At 45.8% G+C, this 12,500-nt stretch overlaps 1 protein-coding gene across 3 annotated transcripts in view; it reads left to right on the forward strand.

The window, feature by feature from the left end:
- Positions 1 to 12,500, forward strand: part of yeats2 (YEATS domain containing 2) — a 106,310-nt gene that overhangs the window by 12,920 nt on the left and 80,890 nt on the right. For all 3 annotated transcript variants that reach the window (XM_063219565.1, XM_063219567.1, XM_063219566.1), the window contains exons 9-11: positions 119 to 163; positions 2,836 to 3,055; positions 4,850 to 5,077. In XM_063219565.1, coding sequence (XP_063075635.1) covers positions 119 to 163; positions 2,836 to 3,055; positions 4,850 to 5,077 — 493 coding nt within the window. The remainder of the gene's footprint in view (positions 1 to 118; positions 164 to 2,835; positions 3,056 to 4,849; positions 5,078 to 12,500) is intronic.

Here is a 12,500-nt window from a genome sequence, read left to right on the forward strand (position 1 = left end):
TCTCTTTGTCTGTCTGTCTGTCTGTCTGTCTGTCTGTCTTTCCTCTCTATCTCTCTCGCGCTCTCTCTCTCTTTCTCTTCCTCTCTCTTTCTTTCTCTCCCTCTTTCTCTCCCCACAGCTCGACCGAACGTACACAGGACTGCAGACACTGGGAGCGGAGACGGTAAGGCCTGCCTCTCCTGGGAGTGTGTGTGTGTGTGTGTGTGTGTGTGTGTGTGTGTGTGTGTGTGTGTGTGTGTGTGTGTGTGTGTGTGTGTGTGTGTGTGTGTGTGTGTGTGTGTGTGTGTGTGTGTGTGTGTGTGTGTGTGTGTGTGTGTGTGTGTGTGTGTGTGTGCTCGTGCTCGAGCTCGAGTTTGTGTGTGTATCTGCTTCTGGGGTGTGTTGCACGAGCTAGGATTAGCATGTAGAGAGGGCTGTGTGTGTGTATGCATGTGTGTCTGCGTGTGTGTGTGTGTGTGTGTGTGTGTGTGTACACTTAAGTGGGGTATGCTTTGTAAAAGCAGTGTGATGTCAGAGGTTTGGTGTTGGCTGCTCTACAAAGGAGGGATAGCCGCCAGCCTCTGCTGCGTTGACTCCTCTTCTCCTCTTCTGTTGGATTTGGCCGGCACCACACTCCCCTTTACCTCATCTCTATTTTCTTTACCTCTCCACCTTAGTGTTTGTTTACTCGAGTCAACCGCATCCTTTTGGTGTGCATCTCCACACTCATTGACTTTACGTAGTTAACCCTTAAATTTCATATATAACATGGTCAAAGAAATAGTGCCAAAAGAGTGACCCTGAGGAAGGTTTAACGCAAAAATGTCTGACAGGCAATAAACACCCTCCATTGCCTGCCAATCCCCCAGGTCAGTGTTGACCCACCACTTCTGTAACTACGTATGCCCAATCTAACAGCCGTTATTCGGGTGTCACTCCCCAAGCACTCTAGGTGTAGCTAATGTACCCTGATCAGTCTGGCCCCAGAGCAGAGCAGAGCAAAGATCTTGTAGATTTGCCAGCCAGCCAAGAAGATCTTATGGTCGGTCAGGCAGTCTCCCCATTAGCTGGTCTCCCAGGGCCAGAGTTGGCTATGGATGAGAGTTCATCTTCACAGTCTGTTCGGAGACGGCGTGTCATGTGTTGAGGGTGTACGGTACACTAGAGGCCAGTCAAAACTAAACTCTTGACTCTTGCCCTACCCTGACGAGGCGTCAAGGGTTCTCGGCACAGTTATGCTTCCTCTTTCAAACAGGGTCAAAGGGGCAACACGAGGGCAATGGGAGTTATTGAAAAACATGGAAATGTCTCCTGCTGTTAACCTGTTCAGGATAATCTGGAGCAGAAAACTGAAATCGGGACTAGGGATGCAAATTATGAATTAATTCATTAATCATTAGTTGATAGCCTTATCGATCGATAGATAATAAATTGATAAGCGGCATTTTCCCCCCAAAATCTCAATGTTTCTCGAAAAAAAGTACAAAATCTATGCGATTAATGTTTTTTAATCGATTAACGCATTGATCAATTAAAATCGATATATCGTTTGCATCCCTAATAGGGACTGAGCAGTAGTTATGCAAACTGTCCTGTGAACTTATACAGTAGCTCATTGTGAAGGGTATGTACATGTATGAGTAGGTTAGGTGTGTGTGTGTGTGTGTGTGTGTGTGTGTGTGTGTGTGTGTGTGTGTGTGTGTGTGTGTGTGTGTGTGTGTGTGTGTGTGTGTGTGTGTGTGTGTGTTTATGTGTGTTTGAGAGATTATTGTCAATGTCTTATTTAAATGTTTTAAGTTGAACTGCACATTGGAGACTGGTCAAACACAATTTCAAATTTAGCAAAGAGAGATATCCTCCGTGCTCCTGCACTTCACAATCTGGTGCATCTCGGGAAAGGACTTGGTAAATGCAGGGGAAGAAAGGGATCACCGGAGCATCTTCAGATGTGGAAAATAACTTGTTTTATTGGGCAAGCGCCAAGACTAACGTTTCGACGTTAACACGTCTTCTTCAAACTTCTGTGCTAACCCATGGATTTTTGACAGTACACTTGACTTGACTTGTGAAGGGCATGTTGTCTCCATAGCGTCAGGTTGTAATACAGCAAGATTTCAAAGACATTTGTAGCCTTAGATAAATCCCTGGAAATTGGTTATAATTAACTGTGTGTTTAGCCGATAAGCCCACTATGTTGAAATCAGTGTCAGTGTATGGCTGTTTATAAACATGTCCCCCATGGTCAGCTTTCATGTGTACATTTAGACAGTTGTTGTGACAGGGATGTTATCTGCGTAGGATTAAGATGGGATTCAAGTGCTGTGGTCATGAGTGGTTCACATGCATGGCTCTTGAAGCCATGTTGCGCCACGTTCACTCACCTCTCCTCCTCTTTCACCGGCCTCCCTCTCATTCTCCTTCCTCTCTCGCTCTCTCTTTCTCTCTCTCCCTCTGTCATCCTCCTCTTCCTTTCTCTTCTTCATCCTCCTCTTCTTCCTCTCTCTCACATCCTCCTCATCCTCTCCCTTCATCATTCTTCACTTCCTCTCTCACATCCTCTTCCTATCTCTCACGTCCTCTCCTCCTCTCTCTTCTTCATCCTCCTCATCTTCCACTCTCTCAAATCTTCTTCTTCCTTACGCTCTCATCCTCCTCTTCCTTCTCTTCTTCATCCTCCTCCTCCTCTCCTTCATCCTCTTCCTCCTCCTCTCTCTTCTTCATCATCCTCCTCTTCCCCTCTCACATCCTCCTCTTCCTCTCTCTTAATCATCCTTCTCCTCTCTGTTCATTCTCTTTCTCCTCCTCCTCTTCATCATCATCTTTTCTTTTCCTTTTCCTCCCCTCTCATCTTCACAGGTGGTGGATGTGGAACTCCACCGCAGTTCGCTCGGCCAAGACTTCCTGCCTAAGCCCCTCCCCTCTTCCTCCTCCGCCTCTTCCTCCTCCGCGTCCTCCGGTTCCTCCAAGGGCTCGTGTATGGTCCCCTCCTCCCATGGTGCCCACTCCGTCTCCGGTCACCTCTCCACGGCCTCCCCCAGCCCCCTCTCTCAGGATGCCCTGCTCGGCCTGGAGAAAGGTGAGTGTCCTTTTCACAGTTGAAAGTGAAGATTGTGCACATCCCAGGACAAGGTGCAGGACAAAGGCTGACTGTAATTTTCGTAGTGAGTCCGTACACTTAACATCCTTGTTGTTTTTCACAGCACAACACACAGTTTGTCCTTTTCACAGCACTTCGCCTGTCCTGCACACTCACACACCTGGATGCTTTTACTTTGCCACATACACTCAGTGACGTTTTTTTGGAAATCTGAGGCCCTGGGTAAAGAACCATTTTGAGGGCCCCCCGTAATAATTGATGAAAGCAAATACCGTAATGCGACCACGGGGCCCCTGAATGGAGGAGGCCCTGCCCAATCTGGCTGAATGCAAAAACCGCCTATGCATACACACCATTGGAAGAAAAATGTCTGCAAAAGGGATCTTTGTCCGAATGCTTGGCAAGTAAAAGCAAAAAAAGGATTTAAGTCTGCAGAAATTTTTCTTTCGATTTTCACAGCTTTTGTTCATGTTCAGCAACTTCTAGCCGTGAATGCTTTGTTATCCGTCTACACTACACTCAATAAAATTAAAAACTCATGCCACACAGTGTGTCTTCCCTTAGTGTGCGAACCTCTCACTTTTTGAACTTTTTCTTTTTTGACTCCAGGCACCTGCCTTAGTCCCGGTACATCTAGAGCATTGTTTCCCAACCTTTTTTGTCTTGCGTACCCCCTAAGCATCTTAGTTGTGCCATGAGTACCCCTAATTCACATACTGTATCGCTTTTTCTGTCCTGATGTGACTGCTCCATACATTTCTTATAATAATAACATTTTTCCAAGTACCCCCTGCAGTGTGCTCGCGTACCCCTAGTGGTACACGTACCCCTGGTTGGGAAACACTGATCTAGAGCATCAAGAGAACAACAATAGTCTTTTGCGTCTTTGCTACATGCTCAACAGTACGAATGAATGGCATACATTGCAGCAAACTAGTTCATCATTTCACAGTAACTATTCACATCACATGTTTAATCAAACAGATATCGCCTGAAGTGACAGCTTTTAAGTAACAGCAAACGTCTTCCTTGGTAGAATACATAATGAAGAGCATTCAATTTTGACAAAATATGCAGTTACTGCACTTTGCCTTTGTATGGCCGAGTGCCGTGGAAGGCATTATTCAGACTAAACACAAACCCATCTGAGAGCCTCTATTTTAAATGAGTTCCCAGGTGTCCTCTGAGTGCGCACTAAGACGTTTAAAATAGGGCAGATGTGTCCCTAGGTTGGTTTTCCACTTTTTTCTTGGAGTTATTGGAAAATGAATTGCCTTCGCCTATCATGACTTGCTCAGGCTTAGTTTTCTCATAAAAACATGCGCACACACGTACACACAAACACGTGTGCACAGACACACACACAAGCGAATAAAGTCCCTGCAATGGAAACCTTAAGATAAGCAAGGTGAAATTGCACACTATTTTGCTAGGTGCTGTTGCGGAATATGCTGTTGTTAAAGACAACAAATCAGCTGTGTAGCCTTTTGTCAGGCTCGTGCCTCAACGCACAAGCTCTTGGGAGTGACACAGTGATACAGCTTTCTTTCCCTCCCTTTTTTAATTATTTTCGTTCTTTTTGTTATCTTCATCCTCAGGCGCAGTTTGAATTATTGATGTGGTTGTACTGGATACTCTTCTCATAGCAGCCACCCTCCAAAAGCTTTCATTAAGCCCTGGTCATAAACATCAATACTCTGCTCTCTCTTTTTTGTCCTCTCCTCCTTTTCGTCTTTTTCGTCCTCTTTGTCTCTCTCATCCCTTCTCACCCAGGCGTGGCCGTCAAGACGGAGTCGGGTCGCACCCCGTGCTCCGAGCGGACGACGTCGCGCCCCAAGCTGCTGACCGAGAAGATCACGCTCGGTTCCCACGGCAACTCGGCCTTCCAGCCGATCACGGGCAGCTGCAAGATCGTCCCGCAGCAGAGCCAGGCGCCGAGCCCCTCGGAGTCCCCCGGGAAGTCCTTCCAACCCATCACCATGAGCTGCAAGATCGTGTCTGGTGAGTTTTCCTCAAGAGAGCTGTGTGTCAAAGCTAGAAAGATGTCGTACAACAATTCCTTGTCAACTCTCACAAGCACACTCTGGGGGATAAAGCACACAGACACACAAACACACACCCACAAGCACGCCCCTTCGTGTCAGGATTTAACACCCTGGAGTTTGTTGTATTTGAACTTCTGTTGACTGCCTCTGTTAGACTAGCAGTCATGCCAAGTTTGTAACCTCAAATAGACAGGAAGTTGTCAAAGTGCGACCTATGGGTGTCTTTGAGCCAACTCTGTGTTCGTCTGAACAGATAGCTGCAGCACAAACGTCAACAGGGCCACATTTCCCAAAAAAACATTGCGATCCAACTTTCCGGTTCGCGAACGCAAATATCTGTGGCGTGAACACGACAGCCGGTTCACGATTAGGTGCGGGAACGGGCTCCAGCACGGTTCTCAGTCGGCCTGAACGCGCTATTAGTGGAACGACCTCAAGTTCAACATGAATGTGATAGCACGTGGTTGTCTACGGGGTCTGATGGCATTTATTTACATATTGCCCTCTCCTTTAGCCATAAAAGGAGGAAGACATTCAGACTCTCTTCTGCCTTGCTTTTTATCTATCGTTATTAAATCTCACTAAAAGCCATTTTGTAGTACAGTCTGTAAACAAGGCCTGTGATGGCCTTGGATTTGATTACCTCTGGTTTCAGTTTGCTGTTTCTCCCAATGACTCAGTATATGAGCTGTCCTTGGTTTGCCAATGTCTTTGGTACACTCTCTTTATCCGTCATTAAAAGCGGGATGTACGCACAAAAGACAACAGCGTGGGTTTTACATTACATTACACTTGGCTGACACTTTTATCCAAAGTGACCACAATTATTTTACAGGGTGTTGGTTACAGTCCCTGAAGCAAGTTGGGGTTAGGTGCCAAGCAGGCGTCATAGGCATGGAGTGAAGTAGGGAGTGGAAGGGTGGGATTCAAACTGGCCACCCTCTGATCTGAAGCCCATCTCCCTAACCGTTAGGGACACGGCTGCCCATTTTCATGAAACCTGGCACACCATGCAAGGTAAAGGAGGTGGGCCCGAGCTCTTGGACGGGGTCTGGCTTGCATAAGATAGTGGCACAAGCCAGGCCAAGGTTCTGGTTTAATTGGCTCCTCGTATCCTGGTGTGTGTGTGTGTGTGTGTGTGTGTGTGTGTGTGTGTGTGTGTGTGTGTGTGTGTGTGTGTGTGTGTGTGTGTGTGTGTGTGTGTGTGTGTGTGTGTGTGTGTGTGTGTGTGTAAGTGAAAGTACAGCTAGCTTTTATAGAGCTCGTATATGGAGATCTAAAACCTGTTTTATATTACCTTCCCGACATGCCGAAAGCACATGATTTATGCGAGTCTGTGACCGTTATTTGTTTTCGGGTTCAAACTCATTATTTTTTTACAAGCTGACAAAGATTATTTTTTTTAAGTCCACGAAGCCAATAACTACAGTGGTTAAACATGTCAAGAGTTGATCAAGTAGAACAGGGTTTTTATTGGTAGTTTAAATAAACGGTGTATGGTGTACGGTGTACGATGTGGAAGGTGCATTGCAAAATCTCGATATAGTTTAGTAAGTGGACTTGGTTTCAGAACGGAGCGAAGTGGCATCTCCCTGCGCTGTGCCCTGCAGGCTTCAAGCTACGTTCACACACATCGCTGCTAGTTACTTAGTCAGAGAGTGAAGCTAATGGAATGTCTATGTGTTCCAGCGAAGCAAGGAGAGTACAAGCGATGTGATGGGGGCAGATTCTGAGATAATAACTTCGAGAGAGGCAAATAAGCAAGTGACCAGTTGGAATTCACAGTTTGGATTATTGGCGGTTAACGTCTTGCTTTTGCAATTGCAGTAAATCCCGCGGGAACGTTCCCTGAGCGAGTGGCGAGTAGGCAAGTGAACATTGTGTGAATGTAGCTTTATAATGCCGCTGTTGAGGGTAATGCCACTGGTATGGGAAGGGGGGTTGGGGGTGTATGGGCATGACCACGCCATTTTCCTGTGGTGTTGGTTTTCTTTTTTTTTCTTTTTAAAAAAAATATATATTTTTAGGGGCTTTTATGCCTTTATTTGACAGGACAGTCGAAGATGGTGACAGGAAGCGAATGGGACAGAGAGACAGGGGAGGATCGGGAAATGACCCCAGCCGGATTCGAACCGGGGTCCCCGTGGGTGGGCATGCAAGCCCAAATGTGGAGGGCTTAGCGGCTGCGCCACAGCGCCCCCGGTGTTGGTTTTCTAATTGGGCATAGTATGCTTTCATGGGGTTGAAAGTGCATACTCCTTTTCAATCCTGCCCTCCTGCACACCTTTCCCTCCTCCTCTTCAATCCTGCCTCCGCACCTCCTCTCCCTCCTCTTCCATTCTGCCTCCTCCCCTTCCTCTAACGCTTCCTTTCTCTCCTCCAAACTGTTGAGAGACACTGCTGTTAGTGTTAGGATGAGGGTTAGCCTCCTTTTCAATCCTGCCCTCATGCAAACCGTTTCCTCCTACCCTGAATTATTTTCTCCCTCCTACACCTCCTCTTCCATTCTGCCTCCTCTCCTCTCCTCCCCTCTCCTCTCCTCTCCTCTCCTCTCCTCTCCTCTCCTCTCCTCTCCTCTCCTCTCCTCTCCTCTCCTCTCCTCTCCTCTCCTCTCCTCTCCTCAGTGAGAGACACTGCTGTTCGTGTTAGGATGAGGGCTGACAGAGCGGTGGCAGGGTGTCAAAAAGGAGGATTAGAGTAAGAAAACAAAGAGAGAGAAGGGGGAAAGAGAGAAAAGGGTGAAAGACTTATTGAGACAGAGATAGAGAGAGGGAGTCTGAGAAGGATAGAGCAAGAGACATAAGCGGCTATGTATTAATCTGCCACTTGAACCCTTGCTGTTATGTGAAGTGCATCAGGGTAACTTTGAAAAAAGAGGATGGAGAATATTAGGCGAGGACTGACGGAGGTGTGTGTGTGTGGCTCTGTGAGTATGTGAGTGAGCGGGGGGTGGGGAGTTCAGCATGAGAGTTGGGTTTTTAATCCCCTGGATCTCCTCTGTCATGAATGAACAAAGAGATTTTGTATTGTGTGAGAGCGCAAAAAGAATACACAAGAGGAGTGAGAGATAAAGATGCAAGACGAGTGACAGCGGAGGTGGTGTGCGTGCGTGGAATGTGTGCGTGCGTGGACCAATTAGCTCCAACATGAGCTGCAGTTTCGTTGCGGAGGCAGTAAGGCTCTCTGTGTGGCTCCCCCTACTGCAACTCTGGTGATGGCTGTACGCCGAATCAGGCCTTTCATCAGCCACGGAGGCTCAGCAGAGACTGACAGGGAGGGAATTTTCAGGTTCCTGGCAGATAACCCATATGCACCTACGCACGCACGCACGCACGCACGCACGCACGCACGCACGCACGCACGCACGCACGCACGCACGCACGCACGCACACACACACACACACACACACACACACACACACACACACACACACACACACACTTATCAAAGTGGCCCACTTAGAACAGCATGTTTTCGTGGTGCTATGCAGAACGGAACTGGTACGGTTTTGGGCCAGAAGTACTGCTTCAGAACTCGTTGTACAGTTCCATAGCTGCTGTCCTGCTGTGAGACATTATTGAAACATTGTTAGTAGTTATTATTACACATGGTGGAATAGAGATCGTCGTGTGTGTGTGTGTGTGTGTGTGTGTGTGTGTGTGTGTGTGTGTGTGTGTGTGTGTGTGTGTGTGTGTGTGTGTGTGTGTGTGTGTGTGTGTGTGTGTGTGTGTGTGTGTGTGTGGCTGTGACTGAGGCTATGTGTGCATGCATGTGTGAAGTAGCGAAAGAGCCTTGCTATGCAAGTGTGTGCACCACAAAATGTTTCAGGATCTTGACTTGAGTGTTAAATTCTGTGGTTTTGGATGGCTTGTGTGTGTGGTGTGCATTGTGTGCCAGAAGGATCGTAGGAGTGTGGAGTGCAGTGGACTGCTTGAAGGACTCTCATTGTGTGTTTGGAAAAGGATTCACAATGTCCTCCTCATCTCTACAGCCCAGAACAGCTGTTACACACTTCCTGCCTTCCCCTCTGGTCCCTTCCTTTAAAGTGATACTGTCCCATTTTTGGAAATAAGCTTATTTTACACCTCCCCTTGAGTTAAATGATACCGTTCTCCTGTACTTTCAACCGTTCTCGGGGTATGGCAGTGCAAATTTTACCTCCATGCTAGCAGTTAACATTCTCAGTTAACATAACTCAATGTTAACTGTTAGCTTGGAGGTAAAATTTGCACTGCCATAACTAGAAAACGGTTGACAGTACAGCAGAACAGTAAAACCCTGTTATTTAACGCAAGGGGAGGTGTAAAATAAGATTATTTCCAAAAATGGGACAGTATCACTTTAACTCTATTCTACTCTCTCTCTCTCTCTCTCTCTCTCTCTCTCTCTCTCTCTCTCTCTCTCTCTCTCTCTCTCTCTCTCTCTCTCTCTCTCTCTCTCTCTCTCTCTCTCTCTCCATCCCTCTCGCTCTCACTCTCATTTCACTTCATCTCTCACTCCCTCTCTCTCTCCCCCTCGTATTTATCATTCAGTTTGTTTTTTCCCGCCCCCCTAAAAAAGCAAATAAACAAAACCCCACACACTGCAACGTTTGCTCGGCTCTAGTGTGAAGTAGGTTGCCATGGAGATGGAATGGTTGGTTAGAATAGGTTGTGGGTGTAAAAGTTGAGTGAGTAGCAAGGTGGCTGAGGCTCTGTGCGTGCATGTGTGTGTGTGTGTGCGCGCGTGTGCACTCCGCTCCTTGCAGGGAGTGTAGATCAGAGTCTTCATGGCCATTCGATTTGCCAACATAGCAAACAAAAAATGTGTTCCCTTATTGATACAGTTCTTACACAAGATTCACAGACCTATGCAAACCCACCAATAACCAAACCAGATTCCCACTGATCAGCATGACCTCTTATTGAGCTACTAGTGACTAAAAACATTATTGGTGAATTAATCTCATCCCTCTCTCAATAGCAGTGATGTTGTGAAGTAATAGCTACATTAACTGACACTTCTTCTCTATTCTGGTCAGTCGACACAAACTTGTACAGTGGTCTTAGCTTTTCTTCCAAGTTTTATTAGTGGATGAATAAAAACTATGACTGATGTATTGTCCTAACAGTCACCTAAACACTATACCTGTTGCAACTCAGTGTCATGGTGATCTCTCACATGGCCTTTCACACCAGCAAGAAAGTTTCCCCACGTTGTCTAGGAACTGTGGAGGATACCATGGCAACTGTTGAAAAATTAACACCTCAGGGCAAACCGAAGAGATGTGTTTTTACTACCGGCTTAGTTGTCTGTAAACATCAGTGCTCTTTCTCACATTCTACACACACACACACACACACACACACACACACACACACACACGTACGTGCATATACAGACACACACCCCATTTTGCTCCATGTTTTTTTTCCGATTCCACCAAGTTTGTGTTCGTGCTCCATGTTCCGCACTGGGCTGCACTGCTCTCTGGGTGGCGTGACCTGTTCACCCAAACATGAGTGGGAAGTGCCTGAGTCATCCGTGCCCTTGCAGAGCACAGCGGTGGTGATGTGCAGGGCCAGGTTAAGATGGCTTGAGGACCCTAGGGCCTGAGCTACACTTTGCTGTTAGCCCCCCTAGAAGGCAAATTTCGCAACATATTTACATAGCGTCATAATAATTAGGAATTAAGAATAACACGTCTACCAACTGTATTGAACACAACAGATGTTTTTTTTGTTATTGTATCTTGTCACAATTCTTTCGCCTTCGAAAAGGGCAATATCGATTCACAACTTTGTTGGGGGGCCTGAGGCTGCAGTCATATCTAGCCTGTTCATGAATACGGTCCTGGTGGAGTGTCTGATGAATACACACAGGCAGTGCACACCACTGACTTCAGCAGCAGAGCAGATATCCATACTTCCCTACCAAGGCAAAGTGCACTATCTACACCAGCATTGAAGCTGTGATAAAGGGCCTTCAAATTATTGGTACAGTATATCACAAAAGTGAATACACCCCTCTCAGTTTTGCAGAATTGTGAGTATATCTTTTCATAGGAAAGCATTACAGAAATGTCACTTTGACACAATGATTAGTGACCTTTTAACAACTTATTTAGCCACTTACATTTCTTGTTCACTCAGAAAAAAACATAATACAGCCATTAATGTTTGAACATGTACTCACAAAAGTGAGTACACCCCAGATTAAAATCCGGTAGAGAAGGGGCTGTGTTGGCTCGAATCGTCTCGAAATGAAACGAGATGAAAAGGGAGGTCGTCAGTGTGCGTTTCAACCTTTCTTTGCATTGAACTTTTACATTTTGAGTCTGCATCTGCCTTAAATAGATTGGTGTGAGATTTGAATGCAATCCTATGGAGAATATCATGATCTGCTTCAGTAGTCACAGTGCATGTTGACATGCATGTTTCTTTTAGGTGTATTTCAGATTACCAATGTTGACAGCATCCATGCATCCCCAAACCATGTCAGTCCCACTACCATGCTTGGCTAGTGAGAGGATACACTTTTTTTGTAAAACTCACTTGTTTACCACCACACATGCTTGACACCATCTAAAGTATATTTGTTTATCTTGGTCTCTTCAGATCACACGACATGGTTCCAGTGATCCATACCCTTGGTCTGTTCATCTCTCTTGAGACCAAGATAAACAAATTTGCTTAAGATGGTGTCAAGCGTGTGTGGTGGTAAACAAGTGAGTTTTACAAAAAAAAGTGTATCCTCTCACTAGCCAAGCATGGTAGTGGGACTGACATGGTTTGGGGATGCATGGATGCTGTCAACATTGGTAATCTGAAATACACCTAAAAGAAACATGCATGTCAACATGCACTGTGACTACTGAAGCAGATCATGATATTCTCCATAGGATTGCATTCAAATCTCACACCAATCTATTTAAGGCAGATGCAGACTCAAAATGTAAAAGTTCAATGCAAAGAAAGGTTGAAACGCACACTGATGACCTCCCTTTTCATCCCTTTTCATTCCGTTTCATTTCGAGACGATTCGAGCCAACACAGCCCCTTCTCTACTGGATTTTAATCTGGGGTGTACTCACTTTTGTGAGTACATGTTCAAACATGAATGACAGTATGATGTTTTTTTCTGAGTGAACAAGAAATGTAAGTGGCTAAATAAGTTGTTAAAAGGTCACTAATCATTGTGTCAAAGTGACATTTCTGTAATGCTTTCCTATGAAAAGATATACTCACAATTCTGCAAAACTGAGAGGGGTGTATTCACTTTTGTGATATACTGTATTAGGTTGGATATTGTACTTTCTGCAAATTTGGCATGGCAGTATAAGCACAATAAAAGATCATAATCATAATTACTGTGTTTTTAAAGAAATGTTACTGTAATA

This window comes from Engraulis encrasicolus, chromosome 16 (assembly GCF_034702125.1).
Source record: "Engraulis encrasicolus isolate BLACKSEA-1 chromosome 16, IST_EnEncr_1.0, whole genome shotgun sequence".
Taxonomy (NCBI): domain Eukaryota; kingdom Metazoa; phylum Chordata; class Actinopteri; order Clupeiformes; family Engraulidae; genus Engraulis; species Engraulis encrasicolus.